Source organism: Aquila chrysaetos, chromosome 11 (assembly GCF_900496995.4).
Source record: "Aquila chrysaetos chrysaetos chromosome 11, bAquChr1.4, whole genome shotgun sequence".
NCBI classification, from domain to species: Eukaryota; Metazoa; Chordata; class Aves; order Accipitriformes; family Accipitridae; genus Aquila; species Aquila chrysaetos.
The window spans coordinates 33,177,723-33,194,604 of NC_044014.1; the positions used below are offsets into that span (position 1 = coordinate 33,177,723).

General features: G+C 34.8%; 1 protein-coding gene across 7 annotated transcripts in view; it reads right to left on the reverse strand.

Annotated features, from left to right (window-relative positions):
* Nucleotides 1–16,882, reverse strand: part of CCSER2 (coiled-coil serine rich protein 2) — a 75,914-nt gene that overhangs the window by 38,956 nt on the left and 20,076 nt on the right. For all 7 annotated transcript variants that reach the window (XM_030030024.2, XM_030030022.2, XM_030030023.2 and 4 more), the window contains one exon: nt 712–802. In XM_030030024.2, the coding sequence (XP_029885884.1) occupies nt 712–802 (91 nt within the window). The remainder of the gene's footprint in view (nt 1–711; nt 803–16,882) is intronic.

The following is a 16,882-nucleotide window of genomic DNA, read 5'->3' on the forward strand; positions in this document are numbered from 1 at the left end:
GACAATTCTTATGAGTAGGTCAGGAATGACCAAAAGCAAACGCCTCAAAACTTTTCCGGGCCAGAATTTGAGAAAGCATGGCAATAATTTGCCTTCCCTAGTTCATTCTAGTCTGGATTTGTATTATTTTAGTGGCATCTAGGTACCACTATCCTCCCTGTGAAAAGTTTGCCAGCATCCTCACTGACAACAAGAATGCACAAGACATCTTGAAAAAATGTATCTTAAATCTTAAGGCTTCTGTTACCCTGAATTGTATAAAATATATTAGGAGATATTGTCATTTTGTAGAAGAAAACAAATAATTATCTCAAAAAGAATTACCATTGACATTCACCAAAGCTGAAAAAATGCTGTTCCAACATTTTTCCAACATAGCTGAAGCATGAGACTGAAGAACTAACTTAAAAGTTTGAAATTTATTCTACTAAAATAATTTAAAGAAACAAACTGCGTGCAACAAGGTGGTATTTTATATAAAAGGCAGTAAATTTCTAACTTTAGAATTCTTCAAATGCAAGAGTTGTATTTGGGGGAACAGAAATATCACACTTCCTACATTTCAGAAAAGAATGAGTTGTTACTTAAAAAAAAATTTGAAGAGTGCATTGGCTTATTAAAGCAGAAGTCAGAACAATGCAACTAAAAAAAAAAAATCTCTTAAGCCCGTAATGCAGTTTCACAATAAGATTGCTTGGCTAATTTACTAACCTTTGTCATGAGGTGGATCCTCAGGCAGGTCCACATCAAGCATGAGATCATCATCTTCAAGATCACATGAATCAAGATTATTCAAGATATCCTGCAAGAAAGAGAATGTGAGATACAGCTGCTTTCATGGTATTTCATTTTCCCTGTCATAAAAAGTTTATTTCAAAGCTTTGTTACATTTGTATTGTACACATATCCAATGGTCTCAGCAGCCTCCTGTCTTTAGAGGCCAAGATCAACCTTACTTGAGACCATCTATACAAACAGAAATCATCACACCTCTAGTAATATGACACAATAACAGTGCCAGATGAAACAAAGATGGATTAAAACATTTTTCCGCCTGATGTCTACGGAACACTCCAAAGATTTTTCTTTTCATTAATATCCTGCCTTCTCCCCAGTTGGAAGCATTTTAAAACTAAATTACTTTGCTCACTTAGAATTCAAAAGCAGCTTTGTGAAGAGAAGATGATAAATGACCTTATTTCAGCTCTCATATCATACTATCATAATGTCATGGAAAGGAAGAAGGGGGGAACCTATGTTATCTTGACTTTTTGGGCCAACAAAACTTAAAATATGCTATTATCAGCACTAAGCTCTGCTGCCTTTTGTCTTTAAGATTGTTGGTTAATATAAAGCTGTTTCTAAAGGGACTAACAAACTGTCCTCTTGCATGGCTGTCTTAATAGTACAAGAAAAATGCAATGAAGTGTTAGGACTAAATGAAATTATACATACTACATCTAGTCAATCAGGTATATTAAAGAAAAAGGACTGTAGTGAGGGCAAGTCAAGTCAGTGTTAAAGAGACAGAAACTGACCCCTCTTCCTTTAAGGATGCCAACAGTAGGAAAAACTCAAGAGGTCAAGGCTGTAGAATATTCAGTTTATTGAGCAGTCAGATGCTGCTAGCACCGTGCTACTGAAAAGCCGCATCAAGCAACAAAGTGCAGTACTTCATCAGAGAACCCAGACTCCATTTTACTTCATTATTCAAAGAAAGCTAAACTTATTAATACCAAGTGATTATAACAAAGTAGGTCTAAGGAAACTGTTAACAGTTATAAAGCTCTGACTCTTGAGCTCTATTTTCCCATATCCCACAAATAAAAGCTATAGCTTTAAGGCCCAAGATGAGACTCAGGCACTTCACATCTGCCTCTTTTCTAAGAGTAGAAATGCAGATTTTTCTTAGGTTTAACAGCTACACCTAAAGATGATTCATGGGATCAATATTGAAAAAAATTTACCAAATATTAAGTAAAATAAGTGTTTTACTAATTATTTCTCACTGGATAATAAAGTGATCATTAAATACTTAACTGAATACTTGCATACAGACTACCAATACACTGCAAAACAATATTCACTTGAAAAGGTATCCCTTTGCTGGCTACCATTTATTAGATTCACTTTGTCAGAGATGTATAGATGAAAGGGAAGAAGATTAATAGGCATTTGTCCAAACTGTTGCTCCACCTGTTCTTCAGCAGTCTTCCTATAGTGTTCACAAAGGACTACCATATTTTATTATAAATAGTGAAAACAGCTAAGTAGATTTTTAAGTAGGTTGGGGTGGGGGTTGTGACACAGAACATTAAACATTCTACATTTCTGCAGGGAAAGTTATTTATTGACTTAGGAGGGAGAGTACGAGATGAAAATATTTAATATGCACTTTGTAAAACATGAGCAATATAAAGGAAAGATGGAAATACTTGAGACAAAAGCACTTGGTTTTTTTATATTTCAAACTCCTACCTGATTTTGTTTACATATAGTATTCTAAGTATTTACAGGAAAAAAATAGAAAAAACCTACATATCAGGGCTTTGTGAATAATAATAAAACCACCTATGGAAAAGCTTCACAGAGAAATGGAAGCCATTTAAAGGAAATGGGGATTTAACATTTGGGAGAACAAACTACTTGTATATATTTACTTCTTTTTGTTTCCAATAATTTACTTTTTTCCAGGAACTAGAAGATTTTTAACTAACATGTATTTTGCAAACAATTCCACAGAATGTAGGTGTGTTTGAGAGGCAGCTTTGGCTTGCTAGTTGATAAATTGTTTCTGTGCCATGCTTTGATCTTCCAAATTAGTATGAACAAGCATTATTTTCTTCTACTGCAGGAACCTTAATGAGCATGACAAATAAATTACAGTGGCCACAAACATACAAGGAATTTGAAAAAACATTTGCCATTGCTGTGCAAAAGCATTAAAAAAGGCAAAATATAAAAACATAGTATGTCAGAATGTTAACTAATAAACCTCGATAAGCCACTTTACTGTCTTTGTATCAGAACTTCAGAAGTCTAATGATGTCAGAGAAGGTCAGCATCTGAGATGCCAAACATACTTTTCTGTCAACAGCACATTTCATTATGCTTCCCTAATTATACATTCCTGCACTACACTGAGGCCACTCCATGCTAGAAAACACAACTGTGAATATGAAGTCTTTGTAATAGTTGGGCCATATATGAATTCACTTTGAGTATTTCCCAATGTTATCTACTTGGGAAACACAATATAAAAGTAGATGTCAGCAATGTCATCTTGAAATAGCTAGAAGATAAAGTGCAGGTTTCATCAACACATTAGTACGTATGAAAACTATATTTACAGACTTCCATTGTTATTCCTACTACTGTATAATGAACTGAAGTTAACTACATGGCAGTAACATTGTTAATAATGTGTGCTTAACAGCGATTATCATCATTAAGTGATCCTGGGCAATGAGCTCAAACAGAACAGGAAATAAAAAATTCTTCAAAAGTGCATCAGCTCCAACCCTACAGAATATTACATGTTTGAGCAATTATTAGAAGTTATAGTAGGAGAATAATTCTATTTTATTTGTATAATTGAAAAGAATAACACATATTAAAAAGGGCACGTAACTCCACAAGGCTGATTTAGCACTAGATTTTCAGGATGGTAAAACTGAGAAAGAGATTAAGTTGGGGATTGCGAAATCCCAAGTCAAACTACAATGCTGTCCCCAAGCTCTCCCTCCAGAAAGGTTTTCAGCTGAACACAGGCAGTAGTACTTTGATCTCTTACTGCAATAGAACAGGAAAAGCATTAGGTGAGAAACAGATGATCTACGACTACTGGTGTAAGAACCAAGTAAGCTGAGAACATTCATATTGCATAAGGAGACGGGAGAAAACTAAGCAGGGAGGCAAGGGTAAGGCTGGCAAACAATTACACCCTATTTAGCAAGTTTACTTCAAGTTTTACAAATTCTTTCCATAGCGATTGCTCTCAGGTGCTATGTCTTACCAAAGGTTAATCAAGCACACACCAACAGCTCACCTAAAACAGCTTGGGAGTTTTGCCTAATCTGTTGGCTACATAGAGTTCAGAATCTCTTTCTCAAGAGGCATAACAATATTAGGTTAAGACCAATGCTTTGAAGATTGGGGTACTGTAGAGAAGCTATTTTTGCTGAAGCTGAACAAGTTTAAAGTTCAATATAAATTCATGTCCCTCATAATTAACTGGATAGTAAAATACTCTTTTTGAAAAGTTCAGTTTCTAAAAATTCCTCATGCTACATACATCATAAGCTCTCTCGTCCACTGAAGAGCAGTATTTTTTCAGCCCACCAACCTAAGTTCAATTTAGCTTAACAGTTAGACCTAGGCAAGAAGCCTGATTTTCAGCTTTCCCATTTCTCAAGCTAAGTATATAATGCAACTAAAAATAAATAACAATGTGCCCAAATTAGAAAGATAGATGTCTACATTTCCTCCCTATTAAACATGAAAGATGCAGACCAGCGAAAGCTTATGACACAAGGTATATTACACTGTGATTCAAAAAAGGAAGAAGTGGGGCATTGGGGCTAGTGCAGAAATACAAGGCAATTCCAGACAAGTAACCCTCAAACACGTAATTTCAGAGAGCATTCACAGAACTGAGAAGAGCCTGAGGTCAAAATACCAATTTAGTACCCTTCTTTTCATGCCAAGGTATGCTATCTTGCTTGAAAAGCAACTGCATTGAGGTAGTCATGAACTGTTGGTGAATATTAGGAACAACTTTTTACCTTTTTCCACAATTCAAGATCTCAGACCTCATTCGCTTGTTTTACCTTTAAAAAGTAGGCTGCTAAAGGAAAAGAACTATTTTTGTTACTGGTTTAGTGAGTTAGGTCTTGCTTCCAATAATAACCATGCACTTCTGAAGTCAGTGGAAAATGGAAGTAAAAACTCACATACAATTTAAGTATTCCATAGTGATTACTTAAATTGAATACACATACAAATTTCTTCAGTTTGATTTGCTCAACATCCTTATATTTTAAGCCTATATGCACAATTTCTTTGATCCTTTACTTTCTTGCTCAAAAAAGACCATGAGCAATGCGCGTAGATCATTTAATACAAAAGATTACAACTCCTTGAAAACTTCAAACAACAAAAATATTAAAGGATAGATATCACTGCTTTGGGGAGAAAAATGGAACTAGAGAAAGTACGTCTACAAGCTCAAAATTTGGCAGCAAAAGATCATGTGTCATCTACAGCATCAGTATATAAATACCATTCTGGCATGCCTAGTTCTGATGTTAGTATTCACATAATACTTGCCCAGGTTACTGACAATGCATTTATAGAAGCTTTACGTGACATTAAGGTAATCTAATTTAGTAAAAACTTTACTGTTAAATCTGGTTGGATATTATGAAAGGTAAACATGCTAGGCTATTTCCAGTATATATTTTCAAAGTTGTTTACTTAAAAAAACACAGCAGTAATTACAGGTCACTTTGTGGAATGACAGCACGTTATAGCACATTCCACTTATTTAGTTATACTTTAATCTCTTTGTACACACAAATGACCAGTAGGTTAGAATCAGACTTCAGACTTGTAGTTAGATATTCTTACAGTACCATGCTGTATTCCTTTTGATGAAAATTTATTATAGCAAGTATCAGTAATGACCACTATGAAATCAAGGTTATTTTATGACTTCCATTAGTTAAAGGTGCTTTACTTATTTTGAATGTTGTTACTCTTTATGGCCAAATTTTAGGCTCAGTTTTTCTACGTCTAACTCAAGCTGATTTCTGGTTTTCAGTAAGAGTAAACAGTTTCTCAGAAATTGTTGAAAGATGAAGCAAAGTCATTTGTCCACTTAAAACTTTTTCTTCAGTTTTTAAGTTAGTAAGATCTCATGGACACATACTGGAAGAAAGCTTGACATTTAAATTTCTCTGACAGTTCTCTGAAATCGAGATCTCAGTTTGGGCCAAATTTGGACATGGATAACAAACTCAGAAGCTACTGATAAACTAATTAACATATCAGAGCAATGTAAGCAATGGCTTAAAGAATTACATTGAAATCATCCTAAAAGTAAAAAAAAAAAAAAAAAAAAAAGAAAAAGAGCATAAATAAAATGCCCTCTGAATAGAATTCTGTCAGAATCTCCAAAATACCAGAATTACTTCTATAGGTCATTTGGATAATTACTACAAGAAAAACATTTTTTAAAATACAATTTTACATGAAAAACCCCAAGTCTTATTAAAACTAGCATCTCTGTGTTACAACATACTTCTCTGTAAAGTTAAAAAAGCAGTTGTCAAAGTCACTAAATCATTTAAAGCAGACACATGTCCCTATGACATTCCATCAAAAAAAAAAAAAAAAAAGAAAGAAAAAAAGTCAAACATCCTGGTCAGATGTCACGTTCATTCATTTTCTACTATGAAAGAGACCCTCTTTAAATAAAATGTTTGATGTCTATGTTAGCATGACAATGAAGCCATGATACTGTGTTTAATATGAGTCTGATGCTATGACAATGAATATATTACTACAAATTTAGCAATATTGATTTTGCCTAATACCGCACAGGAGAAAAGAGTAATCATAAAGCAAGTCCTCCTATTAAAAAAAAAAGCCTCTTGAAACAACAGAGGATGTAGGCGTTGACGCTGGGATCAAAAGCTCAATTTCTAGTCCAATGGTTAAGGCTCTAACAAGTACCTGACAGTTTCAAGGCAGTTATTCAGTTCATTCACCCAGCAGTAGGAGTCTTCATGTTTGCAGCACCAAAAGGACAGAATAACCCCTGTACAGAGGGATAATTCAACACACCTGTCTCATGCACAAGAGGACCTTTAGAACAGGACTATGGTAGTACATTGTACCGCTAGTTGTATTTTTTTATTGCAACAAATCATTTCCAGAAATTCCCCATCCTATCACTTAGCAACAAAAAGCCAAAGCTTTCTGAGATCATGTTATTCACAAAACCGTTGATAAGACAGCTAAACAGACATTGTACCTTTTGCCAAAAATTTCCTCAAGTCCAACAGTCTTAAGAATTACAGAGTAAGCAAAGCTTCATCTACTTTATTATTTCTGAAGTTAAGAAAAACATCACAATACAGCCTTGATACATATCTCAGCAGCCCAACTGCACAGTGAAGTCCTATCATTACATGAAGCATCAAAGATGGAGCTGAATAGGAGGCCAGCTACAAGATACCTAGCTTCCAGGATCTACTGGGAAAAACTATTAAAAAGAGCATGAAGATTACAAAAACATCAACTAGAAATTGATTCATAGGACACTAGTTCTGGACAACAAAAAAACCCCCACAAAATAATGGACCGCTTTCAAACTAGTTTTGTGAAGAGAAACCTGGGTATGTCTCCTTAGAACATCAAAAAATACTTACTCTCAAACTGAACCTACCTTATATGCTTTGTTTTGCATAAACTGGAGGGTTTAGTTGTGACACATCAGAAGGGCAAGTACTCCAAAAATCTAACTGAGGAGAACTAAAGCCTTTGCAATCATTCCTCCACAATTTGAATTCTTGTTGACAAAAAGCGTCACTGGAAATTGTGAAAAGTTCTCTTTTCCACATACATAAAAATATAGACTAGACTTCTTTTCTTTTACAGTACAACAGCTTTTCTTCCATTACATTTTCATTACATAAAATGGTATATCTAAATAATTTTATTTTTAAAAAAATCCATCAATAATCCTGCCAGTATGACAAAAATACCCACAAAGAAATATTACATTAACATAAGCAACACTATTTTAAACCTTTATATCAGTTACTCATATTGATTCTCTTTGTATGATCTGCAGCTAACATAAAAAAAGTATTAAGGCATCAGAGTATCCCAGATGAAACTTACTACTACTTTTTCATTAGTAGTCATGTCTCTGCAGTTGTTAAGATCTACCTGCTGGATGCTTCTGGTGTTGATTGTAGTGTTCGAATGTCACATGTGGTTGTACTTTCAAAACAGAATGCCTTTTATTGTCTACAAGAGTTCATTTACCTGACTGAAAGTAGGGATCACTGCAGTGAGTTGGCATAGTTTTGGAAGACCAACAAAAATATACAGTGTTTATATGATTCTCTGTCCTTTAATATTTGAAATGAGAAGAAACTGTACTATTTTGCATCTGAAAGTGATTCATGTCTCTATAGTGTCAAAGTGTATTACAAGTCTTATGCTATACTAAAAGAAGGACACTGTTTCTTATTTCAAACATTCTTTTGCAAATAAAACCTAGATGTGCTTTATGCTCTGAAAAATTAGCAGCTTTGGATGCATGAAATTACACAGACATTTTCACAGTCGTTTTCAGTGCAGTTGCATATGCTGCATCTCTTCTGGCAAGATGCTAAAAATTAAACATTGTGGATTTTCCATTAAAAAAAGATGAAAAAAAGTTCAACAAGCAGAAGATAAACATGAGCAAAGGGAGAGAACTACAGAAGAATCTGTCCAAAAAACTCAAGGGAAGTGAAGAGTTTGAGACTAGCACAGAAACTAACAAAGTATCATTTCAGGTACCTGAAGAATGAAAAAAGGAAGTAGCTTTTAAAAACAAACACTAAACAGACTGCGTAAATCAGTCATCTGGAGGGCAGCTAAAGGATAACTGCAAAAGTCAAATATGATTCAAGGCTGACAGTAGAGAAGAGGGAGACTTCCAGGGTCTTTCTCAATGCTATTTTCAGCATTTGACAACACCCCAGATAAAGAAGAGATAAAGAAAGAAATAGGAATTCAATACAGGTCTCCAAAAAGGCAACGTTAAATAAGAACTGAACAGAACCGTTAAGTGAAGGCAAAAAACAGAGACAGAAGATAAAGACACAGGAAGGCATACACCATACTACAGGGCTGAAAAGAAAAACCCACTGTAAACAAAGTCATAAGAACAAAGGAAACCACACAGGGAAAAGAAAGGATAGAACTCTGCAGGATACCAAAAACAGGATAGGAAGGGAGTTATTTTAAATGCTGTACATTGCAAGTCACATTAAAAATAATTAAGACCAACATCCAAACAAGTATTCATGCTCTGTAACAGAAGGTTGCTGTGTACACTAATACAACAAGAACTTTGTTCTGAAAATCCAAGACATTTTATGTTTAACTAGTAGATGTAACGGTCTTAAATAAAGATTTACTATTCTTGAAAACATTTTTACAGAAGCATTGTATGTTCTACCTAGGTTTACCAAAAGTAAACAGGAAATAATTGTTAGGTTGAGTTATGACCCACTATATCTCAAGAAGCAGCTGTGCTTGCTGCCTTATTTTTTAAATTTTTTTTTTTTTAAAAAAATCAGATGTTAGACTGTGTAAGCAAACTGAAATTCAATAGCATGATGAAGGGAGAGAAAGCGGAAAAATAGAAATATTAACCATTCTGTGGAGACTTCACCAATTCATAAGCAACAGCACTTTTCAAACATACAGCACAAGTTAAATCCCGCAGACACAAAAAGCATTCCTTGACTGCCATCTAGCACCCAATAATGAGCCTACAAAAAAGAAACTGAACAGGGAGGGTGGGAAGTATTTTGATCATCTTCCTACAGAACTCCAGAAAAATTTAAGAACATTTTCTAATTTGTTTTTTAAATAGGCAGAAGCTTTTAAGTACAAAGTTTCCATTTTACTATCAAGCACAATGATAGAAAGCCATCAGCAGTAAGCATAAATAGTAACATAGAAGTAGCAGAGGCTGAGGAAAAGACCAGTCCTTTCTACTCATTGCTTCCAGTCTGTTTTCAGAAAAAGTCTACCGATATCAGAAGTTCAGCATTACTTTTACAGTTTACCTACAAATAATGGAGCATTTTAACCTATAAAGAATATGTAATTGCTACAGACACTCTTAACTGGCAAAAATAATTGTGAATGATTCTCACTCCACTGACTTGCACTTGTATTAATAGTGTGAGGTTCAGCTTAAAGGAAAATAGGGAGGCTTCCAATAACTCCCAGCTGAGAAAGGCACCAAACCATAACCTCAAAATTCAAAGGAACACCATTGGCCAGGCTGCTACCCGGAGATCAATTAAGTTTCCTCTTTGTAGTAATTTTTAATTATACCCTACCTAGATTTGGGGGGTAATCTGAATACAACTTGTCACACAGCATTAATGTGTTCTATTCTTATATAGTCAACTTAATATACTTGTTTCTAATTAAAAACAAAACAATCCTCAAATACGTCCTAACTATTTTTGAGTAATTCTATTTTGACCAATCTCTAAATGAACTAACAACACTGGAAGCGTCCTCTCACTTGCACTGTTACAAAAGTAAAGTCTCACTACAGTATCCTGATACATTTCAACATTGTGAACAAAGAACACAGAAACACTGAACTACTGTTTCACCACCTCATACGTGGAAAAAAGGTGCTTTGTTAAATTTCCAGTCTCAAGGAAGATGACAATTAGGAATTATAAGGTGATATCAGATTGCAGTTGGTATCAATAGGGCCTGAATGCAATGTTAAGTGTTCTTGAAAAGAAGTTAAAGCGCATCACACATTTAGAACTGTGAGGACAGCAAGACTGAAATTGGGTGTACACATTTCATCCAGAGAGACCAAGCCTGTGTGTACTACAAAAACAACTGACCCCAGCATGTATAAGACACTGCCCCTCCTCTAAATTTCTGATGGTTCGCAACAGAAGATAATTCAGAAAGATTCAACACCAATGTTCCTATAACTTATTAGGACACAGTTTTAAGTAAAAAGGAAAAGTAAAAGGAAACTGTGTGCCAATCTAGGCGGTTTTAATCAAGTTATCTATAAAATGTTCAGAAACCTGATTAGATGGGTTAGATGTGTGTCTGTTTTACAGATTTTTTAAAAAAATGCTTTTCTTGTTCATACTGATAACTATAAATACTCCAACTTTAAGACTACTGTTCTCTTTGGGCACGTTTACCTGCTCATAATGGTTTGAAGATTTCTTAGGAGTAAGAAAACAAAATGTGAGACTTTTAGAAATTCAGCAATACAGTTAGATATAGTACACTAGAGTAATTCTGAAGGCCTTCTGTTATTGAAAAGTGATGCTACTTGATAGAATAAAGAAAAAAAATGAAAAGGAATAGCTATAAAACCACGTTAAAATGTAACACCAGATATGCAGTTACCAACTCATACAGGAAACATCATTTACAGGCTTATGAAATAAAAGAAGTGCTAATTTCTACCAGTATTTATTCTCATATTTCACACAACAACACATCAGCTGCTGCTCTCTCTCCCTCTCTCCACCATAAAAATTCAAATCTGTCATTAACGGCTACCACAAATGAAACACAGGAGTACAAGTGAAGTTGCCTTACTTGATTTTACCAGCCAAAACAGCATGATAAGATTTACTATGTCAGTTCTGAATCAAGCAGCTCTCAAAGGCACATATGCTTTCCCATCCCAAAGGAAAAAAGGTAATTTGCCGTAAAAGCTTGTTCAGAAAATGTCATGCCTCTCAAACCAACATCACAAGAGGTTTCTGCCCTGTAATATAGTCATATAACCTCCTAATAATATTTGACAGCAGGGACATGTACATCACACAAGACACAGACAGAAACGCCATCTCATTAAGTAATTCACTTTCTCACTACCTCCCATTGCTGTAATAGTTAAGCTCTGAAGTTGAAGACTAGAGCAGTGGTGGGAGGCTAGATGATGGCTATTTTCACTCTGAAGGCAGCACCTCTAAAATCAGTCTCTACTTTCATGGGACTTCCTTCCCCTGCCATGAGCAGAAAACCATCTGCCAGCAAACTCTGCCAAAAGAATGGTTGAGAAACCGTGCTAACAGAACATACTAAAACAAGTTTGTACTCTTAGTTCTGTATTAAGTAATAATACAGATGGAGTTTTACGTAGCAGTTGCACAGTTTTCTACTAAAAGCTTAAGTGTAGACATGTTAATCAAGGATGCTCTCCCACTAATTTACTATGTTGACAAAATCTTATCTGTTCATAATGGAGACTAAACACAAAAAGGTGACACTGACTTTTCAGGCTCTGAAATCAGAAACAAGCAGTCTAATGTTTTCCAAATATAAATTTTCAGGCATAACTGAAAGCTTTTTAGATACTGAGGATATGAAAAACAAATGCCAGAGATTTCTATACTTGTAATATTGGAAAAGTGAGAGCAATTATATTGACCTAATGAAAACTATGAAGTTAGAAAAGTACAATTCAAGTGAGTCAGCGTCATTTTTGTCAGATGGTGGAACATGGCATGAAGATGTCAGCACAAAAGAGCGCAGAAGTTGGACATGACCTTATGAGCTTAAACAGAGGTTGTTACCAGCAACACCAGCTTCAGAGAAGTGACACACAGATGCATGCCAATGAATAACGTCTTTCAAGGCTGTCATCTGTATTAGATTCCAATCCCAGAATCACTATATTTCTGAGCAGGAAGTTTGAACCACTTTATAATAGAAAACAGAGTAAGACAAAGCTCTTTCACATAGACATCCTAAGCAGAAATGGCAGCTTACCAAGATAATATATTTCCAAGAAATCCTTTTATATCACAAGTAAAATTCAGACATGGTGTTTGCCATTTTCTAGAATGCATTTGTAAAACCTAAAGTCTCACAGAAGACTTCCTGGGCTACTCCGATGTCTCTTGCCAGGAAAAATATTGGCCTACAAACCCAAAAGTCAGGCTTCCAGGTAAAGGAGTGTGAAGGACCAATGAATTATTGAATCTATCCTGCAGGACAGGATTTCTTTGGTGATGAATGTGACAAATGAAAATTCTCTGAGCAAAAGCAGAAAATATAGAACTCCATGCTGCCATTCCACATTAGTGATGCTATATGCTATATAGCTCTGCCCATAAAAATGGTCTCCAGTATGCTGGGCACAGAGGGAAATGTAGAAGGTACCAATACAAATTGCAAAGTATCTGATACCCTCTGGGTTTGCTCTTAGTCACTTCCCAGGAGGTTCACAGATACTTTTGTTTTCTGCAGTGTGTCCACACCCGATTAGACATATGCCACTGAGAATTTCAATTATTGCCTATACAGATTTACATGTCTGCATCAGTTGATTTCTGAAGTGCCTTTATCATTGCTTTGTTTGAATACTTTCTAGGTTATAGGTAGATAAAACTATCTCCCCCTACACTGGTACTACAGTCTCACAAACAGTCTCATTACACTGACATACTAATGAATTCTAGTATCGATTCATATACCTATAGGGAGAGATTGCCTAGTTTCCTCCTCTGTGGTCCAGTTATGTCACAGCAGCGGCCAGTTAAACTAGGCAGCAGCAAGACAGACAAATGTCTGGGGTCTCACAGGCTTGTTAGGCAGCATCTTCAGGTGCCAAAAATGGACCAGCTACTTCAAAATCCAAATTAGTCTAATATATGTATGACAAGATTCCCCAAGACTAGAGCCATTATACTTAATTATTGTTATACCACAAGAATAATGCCTTCTCCTTCCTTTCAACCTCACTCTCTCACTGAAGTACTGGACACCTACTCATGTAATTAGTTGTCACTGTACCAAATTCTCTAGCAAAGAAATAAATTTAAAAAAAAAGTCTAACCACAAGATTAGAAGTGTGTATTTATTAATGTCATAATGAATTCAAGTCAGAATGGCACTGACTGAGGTGAAACCATCCTTTGGTTTCAGGCACAGAACAAATTCAGACCTTTCTTAAGGAACTGCCCAGTTGAAGTACAGAAACTACTTCAAGGAAGCATCATAGGAGCACACAATGCAATTAATTCTCTGTATTAGCTTAACCTTTTGCTAGCCAAAAGACATGTATTCTAACAAAGGAGGAAATGTAATTAGTCAACTCTGGCTGAGTACAGACTGTCAAAAAAATACAAGTGTCTTTTTTTAATGCTGTCCTCTGCTTTGAGAAAGATCTTTATTGTTCTTTGCTGAGCCACAAATATATCAATAATGTAATACATACTGATGATAACACCAAGTATTACTATTCATTTTTAATTCATCCATCATTCTAAAAATAGACTCCATAAGACTCACTCAAGGTCACAAAGTGTGGCATATCAGCAGTTGGGATATCTTTACTCATAGATCATTGAACTATTTTCTAAACTAATAGCTAGTACACTCAGTCTTTCAGTGAACTAAAATATTCAGTTAATTCTGTCTTTTATTGGGGAAAAAAAAGAAAGCTGAATGGTGTACAAGTCTTTGCTGACTGGAACATCTTTGCTAATGGAGGATTTTAATATCAACTTGCAGACAGAAATGCAAATATAAGAATGATGAGAAAAAAGCCTGAAATGTTGGAAATCGAGGTGTTTCAGTTATGGCTTACTTAAAGATACCATGAAAATCCAAGTAAGTTTAAGAGTCTTTGTTTCAATAATAAAATTATATGTGTATATATTCTTTCATATGAAAATGCAGATTTTACATCAAAGCAGTTTTTTTAACTTTTCTTTTACATTTATCTTCAGCATCTTAAAAGCTTAAGACACTTCACTTACAACATGAAAAGCAGAAAAAAGAATCATATTTCAGCTAGCTCATTAGATAGAAACTGCTTTTTATGTGTGCTTCTCGTAACTAGCTTGCACCTAAAGGGCTCATTTCAACGCTGCTCTTTTTAGAAAGTTATAGCAAAAAAAGAAATGTTTGTGTCAAGAAAATATACATACTTAATTTCACTACACCTTCTTAAATGGATGAAAATGAAGCACAAGACCTTCTGAATACTCTATACTGAATGCCTCAATAAATCAACCATCGCTTCTTATGAAAAACTTCATAAGAATGCAACTCATTTTCAGTATACTACTTAAATTGTGTTCAAGTCTGTAAACTTTGCTTTTAATTCAGAAAGCTTTTGTGCTGAAAATGCTTCCAATGGCTATTACATAGTGCTGCTAGTACAGTATGAAGACTCAATATTTACCTGTTTGGAATTAGCATTGTACCGTTTCCAAAATAATTTCAGCATTTCTATCATAGTAGTACATAGTTCCATCAAAGAAACACAGGGGGCAGCAGGAATCTTATCTCAAATGGTAACCTCTAAGGGATTCACAATTCATAAAAGTCTCCCGAATACTAAGTTAAAAACAATCCTATCTGAATAGCTGTTTTATTCTATACTTTTACATTATCTTAAGCATACCTGCACTTGTATTTTTACTACAGATGTAACAAAACAGTCCAAAATTTAAAAAGCTCAGCTTCTCATAGAACAAGAACTATGGCTTTGGCATCAAGCTCCTGAAGAGAACGTACAACTAAAGAAAGGAAGATGGGTAGAAGACAATACCTAGAACACTTCACTCTACAGAAGTAAATGTATTAGAAATACACACATTACAAGTTTGAATTCACATAATAAATTACTCACTTGAGAAATCAAACTGTCAATTTAAAGCTTACTGTAAAGTCATTTTGAGAAGTAAATTATTAAAAAATTAAGGTAATTAACACTAAATTATTTGTAAATAACTAAATTACTGTAAGACATTAGTGACTGAACTAAACAATGCTATTTTAGCAAGCTTATTTTCTCTTTCTCCAAGTAGAGCATATTTCAGCATATTTCACTGTGAGTACCTATGCCTCTCGAACCAGAAAGCATTCTGCCCAGTCTCAAAAAGTAATTCAGAATTGCCCTTTCCCAAGCTTCAATCACAAAGGGAAAAAAAAAAAAAAAAAAAAAAAAACAAAGCAAAAAAGAAATCTTATGAGACTTCAAAAATTACCTAGGAAGAAGAGAAAAATAGAAAAATGTAACTATCTCACACTCCGGCTAAAATTCTGGCCACATGTCAATAAATGACAAAACAGATTCATTCCAATGAGATCCAGATTTCATCCCAAGAGCAATTAAATTCTCAGCAAAGCACCTAAAACCCATCTGTCTCTTCAAGCCAGATTTCAAGTATTATTCTATAATCCTATATCCTTATAATTACATTGATGCTCACTCTGTATATACCCAAAATACTGGCTTTATTTATTTCACCAAAAATTAACATAGCACAAACATTGTAAAATTACTAGATCCTACAGAAAAAAGGGGTCAGAGGACTGATCTCTTTTGTCTTTTTCTAAGATAGGGACTTGATATGACCTGATAAAACAGAGAACTCTCGTAAGTTTCCTGTCTAAACCTATTTGCCCAAATTAAATTGCTTGAAAAGAAAAAAAAAAAAAACAAACAAAACCAAAACCAAAAAAACCCACCCCAACAAAAAAAAACAAAAAACAAAAAACCACAAAACAAAAAACCCCAAACCAAACAAACAAAAAAAACCGCAAACAAAACACAGCAGAAAGTGTACCTCATGTTGTTGAGCAGCTTTGTCATGAAACAGTAAAGCAGCTAGGTGTTAAAGTAGGTAGCTGAAACACGGGACATGAGCAAACAGTACAGGCTAAACATTAAGTGAGAATACATATAGACAAATATTGTCTATGTTGCTAATTTACAGAGCCATCACAACTGTCTTCCTAAGCTTCAGTCTTCTTGCACAGAATTGAGCAGAAATACTATCAGCGATTTGTTGCTCAGCAGCAAAGACCAGTTGTTGAAAGGAGTATAAGGAATACCAATGAAATGAATGCTTAAAAACTTGAAAGGAGTTCAATTCTTAGAATGTTAACCAATTGATTTGTTGCTTTCCAAACTGGAATGAAACAAAAGTAGGGATAGTGGAAGAAGTTATTTTCTGTTACACAATTAGAGAATAAAAACATTTTCATCCTGACAAGGTCTCAAAGAAACCCACGCATGTCCTACTTAGCTGTAAGTCCCCATGGCACTGTTTTATGAGAGGTTTAGATT